Below are 14,969 nucleotides of genomic sequence, written 5' to 3' on the forward strand. Positions count from 1 at the left end.
GCAAGCAGCAGTGGTTGGAATGTCTCTGGAGAGTGTTCGCAAAATTTTTCATCTCGTTTTAAAATTTCATCCGTACAAACTACAGATGGTGCAACAATTGAAGGACAACAATTACTGGTTACGATTAGGATTCTGTCAACAAATGATAACAAAAATAAACAATGATGATTAATTTCTAAACCAGTTGTGGATGTCAGATGAGGCACATTTTCATCTCACAGGTTATGAGAATAAACAGAACTACTGTTACTGGGCAAACACAAATACTAATGACATTCATGAGTGCCCTTTGCAAGCTAGCAAAGTGACAGTATGATGTGGTGTTTCATCACATGGGATTATCGGATCATATTTTTTTGCAAATGAACAGGGAAACACAATAATTGTAAATATCAATCGTTACGTGGAGATGTTACGAACTTTTGTTACATCTGCATTGAACAACTTTCCATATGTTCAAGAAGCCTGAGGAACGACATTGCACACTGCATGGCAATCATTGGCATATGTGTGAGAATTGTTTGGCAACCGTGTGATCTCACGATTTGGTAACAGTCCCTGGCCCCCTAGATTGCCAGATTTATCCGTTTGTGATTTTTCCTTGTAGGGCTACATCAAGAGCGACGTCTACATGACTCAACCAAGAAACCTGGATGAGTTAAAACAGTATCCCAGCTGAAACGCTGCAGTGGTCAACGAGGAATCACAACAGCGGATTTCACGAATGTATTCATACAGGAGGATGCCATCTAAACGACATAATTAAAAAAAAAAATGATAAATGCCATCAATGTTTCATAAGTGGCAAAGTTGTAACGTTTCAATTACTATGAATGCAATTTCTTTCCTTCATCGCTTCTAGTTTTATTGGACTGTGGAAATGATCCTGTTTTTCTGTGTCACCCTGCATATGTCCAAACCCAACTTTCAAAGGTGATTTTATTACTGTACTACTGTTTCTCAATTCATTAACAGAACATGGAAGGAAAAGACTGTGTACATTTTTCGAAGTGTGATAATGGCTTATTTTTGTGAACAGTCTGTGGTCAAACATATAGTTTTTGTTTGCATTTAGTAACTGGTTCCTAACTTCTTAAAAGCAGTCATGCACTACATGCATGTTTAGAGCAAGATGACTGTTGGAACATATTTTACAACCACTCAGATGTGGGTACAAATGCATATAATTTATGTTTATGAGAGTTTAGGCTGTGCCATTAAATTCTATAATGTCTTTCCTCACATTTGCAGCTTCTTCTGCAAGATTTTTCCCTAAAAAGGCAATGACTGTGTCAAAAAATCCATGAAGTTTGTTGAATATTAAGGATGCAGTGAATAGTTGGAATGCCTGATTCTCATCATCCTGTTTTCATATTCCAAAATATGAATGTTAACACTACTCACAGCTGGCTTTCTCTGCCCATTTTATGCTCATAAACTTGAGGTCTTATAACACTATAGATTATTGTTCCAAAGGAAATCACATTGTACAGCAATGTCAAGCAAATATGAGCACCCACAGATATTGTTATGACTGGATGCTGTCTTCTAATAAATCCTCGGACAGTTCTGTTATTTCTAACTAATCTCATTCTCCACGCTGTTGCTTAACAGGGTGCACCACATGGTAGTAAAAAATAAGACCAATTTCAATGAATATTTTTTGTATCTGCTAATTTGACTTAATAATTAACAAATATTTTGTATAAATAGAAAGAATAAGCAACTAACAATGTAGTCCTGTAATATTAATGAAAAGAACCACAGTTGTCAACACAAATTTATTGTGTAACAACTGGATTTGTTCCTTTAGAACATCATCAGGTTGCGGAGTTGTGCCAATGTCATGATATACAAGGTCTGATTGTTGTAGACAATGTCACAAACAAAATCCAGAAATGATGTTCGCATAAACATTCTGCCAACTGCCTTGCAGAAATATGGTGAGCAATAAGTGCATGTGACTGTCTGGACAGGCTACAGTGCACAGCATGCCATGTAGCATCCACTTACTATTCACCATGCTTCCACCAGACAGTAGGCAGAGTATTTATGTTATCAATGTTTCTGAATTTTGTCTTTTTACATTCAGGTATTGGCACAACTCAGCAACCTGATACTGTTCTAAAGGAACGAAACCGGTCATGATACAATAAATGTGGGTTAATACAACTGTGGTGGTTTTCAGTAATCATAAATGTAAGTGTCAATCAGCAGTGGAGCTTGGCATGATAGAGATTATTTCAATGTAGTTCATCTTTGTATCTTTTCTCATTATGGACCAGCCAATGAAGCAATGAAATATGGTTTTTCAGTTAAATGTGAAGCACATTGCCAAACGATTGAATCAGTTTCCTCAAAATTAAATGCAGCATGGAATAAATGTTATTAAAAGTGTATGGTTACTGGCGAGTCAAATTTCTAACAGTTGGAAGTTCTCAATACTCACCTTTGCTGAAATGTGAGATAATCCATTACTGTTGTACACTGGTTGTACCCACTGATTTACAAACTTCTCATGGTCTCGAATCCATGTCAATATTTGGGAGAAAAACCACTCAGGTTTATCAGGTCTATTGGTTTGCCTTGTGCCATAGAAATGAAACATGAATCGTTTTCTCAGAGGTCGTAACAAAAGGGAGAGAGGGAGTGAGAGAGGTTCAAAGTCAATAGCAACTGAAGATGTGACTTTGTGTGTTTTCATATTTGTTCTGGACAGACATTAAGGAAAAACAAATTATTCAGGCATTATACTAATGCTATGTGAAACATTGTTTGTTATCCACAATACTAAAGCTGGAGCTGATTATACCACAAGTAATGAAAACTGAATACTGTTTACAGTCCATTGAGAAGTTTTAACTGCCACTAAACATAAATGAGTAGCATCACATAATTTAAATTTAGCTTCAAGTGCAGTATATACATAAAAAGAATGTAATGTGCAAATGAGTCAAACTATACTTAAGAAGGGAATAGAAGAAAAGGTATGGGCAAAGGGGAAAATAATAACACTTCACACATAAAGAACAAAAGGAGAGGAAAAAATAATGATTAAATTAAAGCAACTTTGTTTGGTTCTGTTATGAAAAAAATTGCAATCCAATGCAGTAAAATATGCCAAAACTGAAAGTAACAAACAGTTACAGATAAATTCAAAGGAAGGATGTTTGTATACAATGCAAAAGATTCCATAGCTTTAACAAGAAGTGAGTGACCACAAATACTACACATGTATTCACAAGACATCTTTGAAACATATGAGGAAGTAATTAAAACTGTGATATGGGTGCATAAATTGGTGTTATAATGTTGTTGATCATCGACAGAATATTTAAGGGTTTTCTGTCATCTCTTGGACACAAATACAGATCCACGTTCTTCATGTACCTAAGTGTGTCATCTCCAGGATGTATCACAGGCTCAAATCAACAGTCAGTCATAACTCATACTGTGTAATACAAGTGTCACAACCCCTCCGAGGGGCCACTGTCCCCCTCTAAAACCAAGATGTGATTGTCAATACGTTTTCCCAGCAACTTGCACTGAACACTGCAACAGCATCAATCACCATGATTCAAGGCAAATTGCCTACTGAGAGCTGCAGACAACTAACATACATGTCATGCAACCAAAAAGTACACCATGATCCCCACACATTATAACCACTACCCACTGCACAACTGAATACCTGATGACACAGTGAAATGCTGATGTAGGCACAGGTGTTTCAGAGCATAAAGTTCAGCACGCACTATTGAACATGGGATTCCACAGCAGATGATCCCTACATGTTCCCACTTTGACCCAACAACACAGTCAGTTGCAACTACAGTGGGCATGGGATCAAAGATATTGGATCCTGGATCAATAGAAATACACTGCTGAAGAAAAAAAAAATTGTACACCTTAAAAGATGAGATTGATTTTGATCCAATGGTGGCATTTGCCACTTGGAGGAAAGTAGAAGTACTGATACTGATTTCAACATCGTCCGACAACAGATAGCATATTGACGTAGCTATGGGAGTGCCATTTGTGTCTATCCTTTAATAGGGAATGCTCACAGCTAGAAGGCTCAGTGCAGTACAAATGTGTGAAGCAAGCAGGCAACCATGAGCTGGAAATGCACTCTTGCTTCCTCCAGCCAATTCAGCAAGTTTTAAAGGGGTGAAATTGTGGCCTTCCCAGTGGCAGGAAGATCATTTCAGAGAATGGCCACACAAGTTGGGCATACTGCATTAGTTACGCAACAGTCCTGGTATCAGTGGTCACGTGAACATTCTCACGCAGTAGATGAAGTTCTGGACGTCCATGCAGCACATACGCCCACCATGATTGTTGTATTGTAAGTGTAGCAGTGGCAAGCTGTACAGCTACTACAGCACAGATAAGAGAGATTCTGAGCCTAGACATGTTGCAAGCCAGTTATTAGCAGTGGGACAGTGCTGTCTCGTAGAGGGCATTTGTCCAAGACACACTGACATGCCCCCCCCCCCCCCCTCCTCCACAGGCCCTGTTATCTGGAGTGCAATAAGCTACAACTCTCGTTCACCTTCACCTTTGATGTTTCTGGAGGAGATGCTAACAACCATTTTCTACATGCAGAAGGCTATGAGACCCATTTTTTGCTGTTCTTGCAACAGGAAAGAGATGTGTTGTCCTAACAGGGCAATGCTCATCCACACACTGCCTCTGAAACTCAATGTGATTTGCACGATGTGCAGCAACTACCTGGCCAGCAAAATCTGTGGACCTGTCTCCAATCGAGCAAGTGTGGGATATGAAGGGACGAGGAGTGACTCTTGCAACTCATCAACCAACAACTCTTATAGAACTATGTGAGCAGTTTGAGTTGGCATACCATAATATATTCCAGTCAGTATTCGCCATCTGTAAGATTGACTGGATGCCGGAGTCAGCGTCTGCATTGCTGCATAGGGACTACACCACATACTAATATGGGTGTTTCAGCACGGTACCTCAGAACTGCCTGTGCTATTCATCTGTAAATGTAATGGTTTCATGTACTCCATATGCACTGTTGCAACAATAAATCTTGAGCAAATGGAAACCTCTAAAAGGGTGAACTATTTTTTTCTGGCAGTTTGTGTTGCCTGGACAAATGAGTCATCTTTCTTGTTACAACAGGTTAGTGGTCAAGTCCAGATGTGCTGCCATCCAGGTGAATGATTACTCAAAACAAGCACTGTGCCATGACCACAGGCCAGTGGGAGCAGTATTATGCTACTGGTGACATTCATCTGGACTTCCATGGAACCTATGGTAGTAATCGAAGCCACCATGACAGTTGTGGACTATGTGAACATTATTGCAGACCACCTGCACCCCTTCATGCTTGATTTATTCCCCAACATGAGTGCATCTTGCAGGTGGATAGCTGTTCAACAAACCACCAAACTATAATTTACAGGAATCACGTGATCGTGTTGTGATGTCAAACACAGTACTAAAACAAAATCATGTCGACAGAATGTACATGATCTAAGAGTTAGCTAACATGAGCTAAATGTGCCAAGTGAAAAGCCAGAGGGAATCAAATCAGATGTGCACAGATACCTGGTGCTACATACCTCCACAAAAAAACTAAGGACTTGTTGAATCCATGCCATGCAGGATGACTGCTGTATTGTTCAAAAGGATGACCCACATACTATTAAGCAGGCAGTCATAATGTGTTGGCTCATAGGCAGTCATAATGTGTTGGCTCATCAGTGTACGTAATGAACAATGATACACCTTTTTAAGGTGCCATGAATCACTGATGTAATGCACCCATTTCCAAGCCACAATCAGATTACAGACTGATCTGAAAGTACACTGGCCACAAGGAACTCACTACATTCTGTACATACTTTTAACTGCTGAAATATAGAAGGTGGTGGTGGAGTAATGGTGTGGGAACATCACTATACAACTTGTGAAGCTGTGAGAGATAACAATATGCAATATTGATGATGGACTCTCCTTGTACGCATAAGCAGTTCTCACTGAGAGAGGCATTTTACATTAAGCTCTCCGCCCTTACCCTATAGTAATATTCCCTTCCCCCTTTATCTTTTACAGGGTGACCAGTGAAGCAGTCCCTGATTTCAAAATTAAATATCTAGAAAATTAAGATAGACGAGTGCAACAAAAGGTGTATATATCGTGAAAGCTGTAAGAATTTTATACAGCAGTTTCAAAATAGTTTGAAAAGTTGTTAACTGATGGTTTTGTGTGCTGTGCAGCTTGTACAGTATCAACACACATAATTAAACTGATCTCTGCAAGCAGTCTTTGCAATCAAACAATATTTTCAAAATGTCCACCACTTGCAGTACAGATATGTGCAAATGAACAAAGAAACTTGCCATTACGTCCTGTAGTGTCTCAATGAAAATGGATTCAGATACCACCTGGACTGGAACTTCAAGCTCGTTCAGCATGGTGGGATGGTTCCGGCAGACAGTATCTTTCAATGTGCCCCACAAAAAGTAGTCATACAGAAGCTAATTGGGTGAATATGGAGGCCAATCCATCCCTGCACCAGTAAATTTGCAATAATTCAACACAATGACTCTATTCCCTCTGTGTTCATAAAAGCAAAACACCTTTTCACTGTGATGAGGTGTGTCCCCATCTTGCACAAACTACTCGGTCCCTGGCCGATTGTCCAATGTGTGGTGACAGATTATTCAAAAATTGCAATGAAACAGTCCCTAGTGATTGTTTCTCGCATGATAAAAATAATGATAATGCCTCTGCTGCATATCACAGCCCAAACAGAAACTCTGGGAGTATTCACTGGTTTCACTTCACACAAACAGAGATTTATGGAACACCAAAATAGCTAGTTTTGTTCATTCATGACTCCGTTCAAGTGGAAGTGTACTTCATCTGTGAACCGGATTCAGCCAACATCAAATTCTTCATTATCAATCATTATGAGAGTCTGTTTCGCAAAGTTAGCCCTCTGACATGCAGCTGGTACAGATATAGCTTAATGCCTTTGGATTTTGAATGGAAACAGTTATAGGATCTGTCTGTATTTTCTGGCTCAATTGCTTCAAACCTTTCTCTGCTGCAATTCTTTGGATGGATTTCCTTGGATTTTTCTGAATAATTGCAGAAACTGTGGTGGCATTTTCAGGAGTAACTACAGTTTAGCCGGAACCAACATTCCCAGACAGATCACTAACCATGCTGCCTGTCTGCCGCAATGTTGCAAAGACCTTGTGAATAGTTTTCGCACCAGATCCTTTTTGGAACACTAAATCATGTATGAAAACTGCACCTTGTTGCTGCAAGACTTTGTTCTAACACGTGGTATTCCTGTACCAGAAAAACATGTTGTTGAATTAAATACATGATTTCAATCTCTTCCTTTGGTATGTTAGCCTGATTTCACATTTCAGTGGTGAACTGATCACTCTGGGCAGTGAAGCATTATTTATAGGCCCTACACATTGCGATTACAATGCCATCTATTAACAACTTTTTGAACTATTTCGAAATTTCTGTGTGGCATCTTTGATTGTGCCATACTAACATCAGATCAGGTTGATCTTAGGTTGTGTTGTTTATTATATTATTATTATTATTATTATTATTATTATTATTATTATCATTATAATAGAAGGAAACATTCCACGTGGGAAAAATTATATATAAAAACAAAGATGATGTGACTTACCAAATGAAAGTGCTGGCAGGTCGACAGACACACAAACAAACACAAACATACACACAAAATTCAAGCTTTCGCAACAAACTGTTGCCTCATCAGGAAAGAGGGAAGGAGAGGGAAAGACGAAAGGAAGTGGGTTTTAAGGGAGAGGGTAAGGAGTCATTCCAATCCCGGGAGCGGAAAGACTTACCTTAGGGGGAAAAAAGGACAGGTATACACTCGCACACACACACATATCCATCCACACATACAGACACAAACAGACGTCTCTCCCTCCCCCCCCCCCCCCCCCCCGGCCGAGGCAACAGTTTGTTGCGAAAGCCCGAACCCCGTGTGCATGTTTGTGCCTGTTTGTGCGTCCATCGACCCGCCAGCGCCCCCGCTCGGCAAGTCACCCCATCCCTGTTCCCACACATAATCCTTCCCACGTGGAATGTTTCCCCCCATCCTATATATATACACAAACACATACACAAAATTCAACCTTTCGCAACAAACCGCCGCCCCACCAGAATGTATATGATCTACGAGTGAGATAACATGAACTAAATGTGCCAAGTGAAAAGTCAGAGGGAATCAAATCAGATTTACTCAATTATTACCTTGGCCCTGAATGAGTGACACACACAGTCCTCCCCTCGAACACGTCCTGATGCAAACATAACTGCTGGTGCAACAATCATTCCAGGAGTTTCCTAACAAGTCTTTTGAAATAAACTGTCAACCACCTTATTTAATCTCTTAAATAACTGAAAGTGAGGTGACAACTACACAAAAACTTGAGAGTACTTCTTCAGTTCCTCTGAAGCTTATGATATGGCTAGTTGAATTCTGATCATTCAATTGCAACCAAATTAGCCTATCAGTTTATATGGATTATTAACTAAGCACCAAATCACAATTTTAGTACAAGTGATGTGCTCTGCATTCATTCCTCAGTCACTCCTTTCAAACGTTAATTTCTATTCATGTTTAGTTTTCAACATTTCTCAGAGAAACGGGCTATACAAACTTAATGCTAATGGGGCACAGCAGATGCCCAAGAAGCTGCTCATTGATGACTATCATCACAGTAACCAAATATGATGATCATTTAGGAATGGTGGGGTTTTCATGCATGTTCCCGGTTTCTGCAATCTATTCCCAGTATTACTGCTATTTATCTATCAGGACAAGCTGCAGAATATTTATCTAATCATATACATACAGGTCCATGGGTAATTAATGTAATTACTAATTTTTTGCAAATAAAAGCTTGTTCCTTTTTTTAAGCCACCAAAGAGCTCCAACAGCAATATGTATTTATTTATTTCAAAAATTTTGAGTAGTTAGTGAAAATCATTGAACATCTTCCAATTCCTACTGTTTTCATACTTACATTTTAGTGACAGTTCACATTTAAATTACAGAACTAGCACTGTTGAATTCCTGAAGGATACGGTAACTGCAAATGCAACAGGTACTCAGTCAACTGCTGGAACTTCTGTGTTACTTCTGGAGGTGGAGTTGCAACTAGCAAACTGGTGTTTATAAAGGGCCATTTTAGTGACTGCAACACCTCATCGAATTCACTGAAAAATTACAAGGCATGAGCATGGTACATTTCAAAATATCAGTAACGATGATTACAATAAAATGAATAAAGATATCAAATAAAGGTTAAGTGGACATGGGGCTCAAAAGCTACTGACATGTTGTCTGCCTCACCTACTGTATTTTACTTAGATTCCCCTTTTCTTTTAAGTATATCACTTTCTAAGTATCTGCAATAATATTAATTATAACCCCTCTGACATACTGCTGCCACGGGCATTATCTCAACAATTTTATTCTTGAGCAGTAACTGTTCACTCCTCTTTAATGTTATTTACATACAACAATTTGTTTACATCAGATGAAAAAAGCTATTTTTTTCTGTTCTTGGATTTTTGGACTGTGTGCTCATCATGTTGTGTACAAAGCTGGGCTGGGGCAAAATGAGTGTGTTTATGAGAACTCAATGTGTCAAGATGCTATGTGTAAAACTATTCAACAGGTGGATTTGAATTGGTTTCAGCATCTCTCTGAGAGTCCAGATAGCAAGAGTTCCAGCTGCATGTACCAAGGGAATACAATGATCTTTTTTTTTCAGTTTTCAACATTTTGTTGACAGGGAACCAGCAACTTCATTAAATTTCTTACAGTGTTTGTTAATGATTCTGTCAACAGTTCCAGTATTTATATTAGTTTCAAACCTTACAGATTCATTTTCAACCTCTGTGCCCTGAGGCTGCATTGACAGTGCCTGATCTTAATAATAAACATCAAAGTGGTTCTTTACAAATTTTTACAGAAGAGTGTCACAAGCCACATGTGCCTCTTACCATGTCAAAATCTTTTAGCCTGCAGAAACTGGTTTGCATAAAACACTCATATTAACAATCTGAATTACATTTCATATCATTTTTCATCAGAACATTGGAAAGTATTAGGGCATTTTCTCTAAAAATTTCTGTTGATCCTGTTGAAAACTAAGTAAATGTTTGACTTCAGTTAGTTAGGCAGCAATGGAACACGTAACACAAACATACTTATTTTTTACACTATTTTGCTACATGAGATACAATATGAGCTTCTGTCCACAGAGATTCAATAGGATTTATGGATTCCATAGGGATAGCTTGCTGCACTCCAAGTCACTGGTTCAATGGTGACAACTGCTGCAGGAGACTTTAATATCGATCACTGAATGTTCATATACCATAAGCATATTCAACTAACAGCACGTCTTATACATGGGAAGGCTGAAAGAAGCAAGTACTATGAAGAAACTTTAAACATCCTGATCAATAAGTTATTGAGGCCTGTAATTCTAGGCACTTGAAGGGCTCTACATTGTTTCTGAGAAGGAACTACTGTTGAGAGTATTATCTACATCTAGTGCCCATGACAGATGATGGTAACTGAAGGCATCTTATATTATTATACATGCTACTAGCCCAGTACTAATTTTCAGATATGTGGAATGGCATCACAGGCTGAACACGAATGTTATGAAGAATGGGGAGGGGCTGGAGAAAACACTGAAGCCTGGTGTAGGGTAGCTCTTTCAGTACAAATCAATTTAAAACATCCCAATTAAGTACACAATGGCATTAATATTTGTAAAAAGTTAGCATCACCATTCATTACTGTGCTGCCTGTCCACCTCTAATGGGGCTACCTGAATTGCTTGTTTTCCTTTCTTTTTTGACAACCTCTCTGCTCATATTAATGACAAAAAAGTTCACCTTCATTTAATTATATGTATTATGACTAGTCATGCAAACAACTTAATTACATTCCTTTGCATTACTTACACTGTACAAAAACTCACAGCATAATTTCTGACATTCACATGTTCAAGTATACTCACACAGAAAACTTGTCTTTCAATAAATTGTGCCAAAAGTTGATTGTCTCATGCAGATATGACAGTAGGTGACTGCATTTTGATGAATTAATTTGGTCACTAAGCTCACAGAGTGAACGGAAGAGCTGTATGCTTCTATGGTCATCCTTCTCTGTCACAGAACTTTCTAAATTGCAACTGTAACAAAAATATTTATTACTCGTTATTATACATGTATCATCAAAACTGCATTTTGTACATTGAGAAAACTATGTTGATTGTTAAAGTATCAATACATTTTCAAAAATACAATTTACAAACTTCTGAATGTTATCATTTAGGAAATCAGAGGTGGCTGTGAACACTGTTCCAACTAAAATATGCTGCTTTCATGCATAAGAAGTGCTCCACATTACACTGAAAAGAGACTGTTATCAGGCGGCACAGTGCAATCACAACTTAGGACAAGAAAATATTACTCACTGCTGTTGTTAATCATGTAAGGGTATTGAGCAACCAATATGATCCTTCAAGTATCAAACAATGCCCAGCCAAATGCGTACATATGTTCATTAGGATCTCTGATTTTGCTAAAGCCCCTTCCTTATTGTAACAAACACAAATACGTTTTCAAAGCTTGGAGCTTTTAGCTTCTAACTCTCCAAAGCAGTTTTACTGTTACCAGTACTGTGAAAGATAACATTGTTTCTTTCCACTCTTCGTTTGGTATTCTGTTTACGAACACCAGTGTCATGTCCATACATATGACACTACTGTTGTTGTTGTGGTCTTCAGTCCTGAGACTGGTTTGATGCAGCTCTCCATGCTACTCTATCCTGTGCAAGCATCTTCATCTCCCAGTACCTACTGCAACCTACATCCTTCTGAATCTGCTTAGTGTATTCATCTCTTGGTCTCCCTCTACGATTTTTACCCTCCACCGTGCCCTCCAATGCTAAATTTGTGATCCCTCGATGCCTCAAAACATGTCCTACCAACCGATCCCTTCTTCTAGTCAAGTTGTGCCACAAACTTCTCTTCTCCCCAATCCTATTCAATACCTCCTCATTAGTTACATGATCTACCCACCTTATCTTCAGCATTCTTCTGTAGCACCACATTTCGAAAGCTTCTATTCTCTTCTTGTCCAAACTAGTTATCGTCCATGTTTCACTTCCATACATGGCTACACTCCATACAAATACTTTCAGAAACGACTTCCTGACACTTAAATCTATACTCGATGTTAACAAATTCCTCTTCTTCAGAAACGCTTTCCTTGCCATTGCCAGTCTACATTTCATATCCTCTCTACTTCGACCATCATCAGTTATTTTACTCCCTAAATAGCAAAACTCCTTTACTACTTTAAGTGTCTCATTTCCTAATCTAATTCCCTCAGCATCACCCGACTTAATTTGACTACATTCCATTATCCTCGTTTTGCTTTTGTTGATGTTCATCTTATATCCTCCTTTCAAGACACTGTCCATTCCATTCAACTGCTCTTCCAAATTCTTTGCTGTCTCTGACAGAATTACAATGTCATCGGCGAACCTCAAAGTTTTTATTTCTTCTCCATGAATTTTAATACCTACTCCGAATTTTTCTTTTGTTTCCTTTGCTGCTTGCTCAATATACAGATTGAATAACATCGGGGAAAGGCTACAACCCTGTCTCACTCCTTTCCCAACCACTGCTTCCCTTTCATGCCCCTCGACTCTTATAACTGCCATCTGGTTTCTGTACAAATTGTAAATAGCCTTTCGCTCCCTGTATTTTACCCCTGCCACCTTCAGAATTTGAAAGAGGGTATTCCAGTTAACATTGTCAAAAGCTTTCTCTAAGTCTACAAATGCTAGAAACGTAGGTTTGCCTTTTCTTAATCTTTCTTCTAAGATAAGTCGTAAGGTCAGTATTGCCTCACGTGTTCCAACATTTCTACGGAATCCAAACTGATCTTCCCCGAGGTCGGCTTCTACCAATTTTTCCATTCGTCTGTAAAGAATTCGCGTTAGTATTTTGCAGCTGTGACTTATTAAACTAATAGTTCGGTAATTTTCACATCTGTCAACACCTGCTTTCTTTGGGATTGGAATTATTATATTCTTCTTGAAGTCTGAGGGTATTTCGCCTGTCTCATATATCGTGCTCACCAGATGGTAGAGTTTTGTCATGACTGGCTCTCCCGAGGCCATCAGTAGTTCTAATGGAATGTTGTCTACTCCAGGGGCCTTGTTTCGACTCAGGTCTTTCAGTGCTCTGTCAAACTCTTCACACAGTATCTTATCTCCCATTTCGTCTTCATCTACATCCTCTTCCATTTCCATAATATTGTCCTCAACATGACACTACTAACACATCTATAAGCTCTTTATTGAAATTTCTGAGGGTAACATAAACTGAACTGGGCACCTCATGAAGAAAGAAAACACGTCACTCACACATCATAACAATTTTCCCTTATTTGTAATGTCATTATGAAATAAATGGGGCATTCTCTTATCCTAACATTGTTCATATCACACATAGTGATATATTTTTGTGTACAACATTCCCTCTATGTTGTTTCAACACTGATAATGACAGATCCATGGTGATGACAATCCAGCTCCAACAAATATCCTCAGTTGTACATAATTATTCAGTACTATGATGCCTCTGCCAAGAAACCAAATCTTGAAAATTTTCTTAGAGACAATATCAAACTTCCAACACACATAAGACCTAAAAACTACAAGAAACATACACACTTCAAAAAAAGTTTTGCATCACCTTGATTCTGAGAGTTCCAGAACCTGCACAGAAAATTGGAATAGAGATCAACATAAACATCATTTCTGCCCTTTTTATTGTTAATGAAAACCACACATTGCATGTTGTATGACCATACAGCGAGACCTTCAGAGATGGTGATCCAGATTGCTGTACACACCAGTACCTCTTAATATCCAGTAGCACATCTTCTTGCAATGATGCATGCCTGTATTCATCGTGGCATCCTATCCACAAGTTCATCAAGGCACTGTTGGTCCAGATTGTCCCACTCCTCAACGGCGATTCGGCATAGATCCCTCAGAGTGGTTGGTGGGTCAGATCATCCATAAACTGCCCTTTTCAATCCATCCCAGGCATGTACGAAAGGGTTCATGCCTGGAGAACATGCTGACCATTCTAGTTGAGCGATGCCGTTATCCAGAAGGAATTCATTCACAAGATGTGCATGATGGGGAGCGCAAATTGTTGTCCATGAAGATGAATGCCTCGCCAATATGCTGCCAATATGGCTGCACTACCAGTTGGAGGATGGCATTCACGTATTGTACAGTCGTTACGGAGTCTTCCATGATCACCAGTGGTGTACGTCGGCCCCACATAATGCCACCCCAAAACAGCAGGGACTCTCCACCTTGCTGCACTCACTGGACACTGTGTCTAAGGCATTCAACCTGACCGTGTTGTCTCCAAACACGTCTCCGACGATTGTCTGGTTGAAGGCATATGCGACACTCATCAGTGAAGAGAACTTGATACCAATCCTGAGCAGTCCATTCAGCATGTTGCTGGGCCCATGTGTACCACACTGCATGGTGTCAAGGTTGCAAAGACGACCTTTCCATGGATGTCGGGGGTGAAGTTGTGCATCATGCAGCCTATGCACAGTTTGAGTCGTAACATGACATCCTGTGGCTGCATGAAAAGCATTATTCAACATAGTGGTGTTGCTGTCAGGGTTCCTCCGAGCCATAATCCATAGGTAGCGGTCATCCACTGCAGTAATAGCCCTTGAGCACCCTGAGCAAGGCATGTCATCGACAGTTCCTGTCTCTCTCTGTATCTCCTACATGTCTGAACAACATCGCTTTGATTCATTCTGAGATGCCTGGACACTTCCCTTGTCGAGAGCCC

The 14,969-nt window shown here is 39.3% G+C and overlaps 1 protein-coding gene across 1 annotated transcript in view; it reads right to left on the reverse strand.

Moving 5' to 3' along the window:
• The window catches only part of LOC126457659 (RAD50-interacting protein 1), a 121,347-nt gene that overhangs the window by 56,753 nt on the left and 49,625 nt on the right, over positions 1–14,969 (reverse strand). Inside the window, exons 3-5 of the mRNA XM_050094151.1 lie at positions 11,085–11,258; positions 9,130–9,261; positions 2,450–2,711 (exon numbers count right to left, since the gene is read on the reverse strand). Coding sequence (XP_049950108.1) covers positions 2,450–2,711; positions 9,130–9,261; positions 11,085–11,258 — 568 coding nt within the window. The remainder of the gene's footprint in view (positions 1–2,449; positions 2,712–9,129; positions 9,262–11,084; positions 11,259–14,969) is intronic.

The sequence above is a fragment of the Schistocerca serialis genome, chromosome 2 (genome assembly GCF_023864345.2).
Source record: "Schistocerca serialis cubense isolate TAMUIC-IGC-003099 chromosome 2, iqSchSeri2.2, whole genome shotgun sequence".
Taxonomy (NCBI): Eukaryota; Metazoa; Arthropoda; class Insecta; order Orthoptera; family Acrididae; genus Schistocerca; species Schistocerca serialis.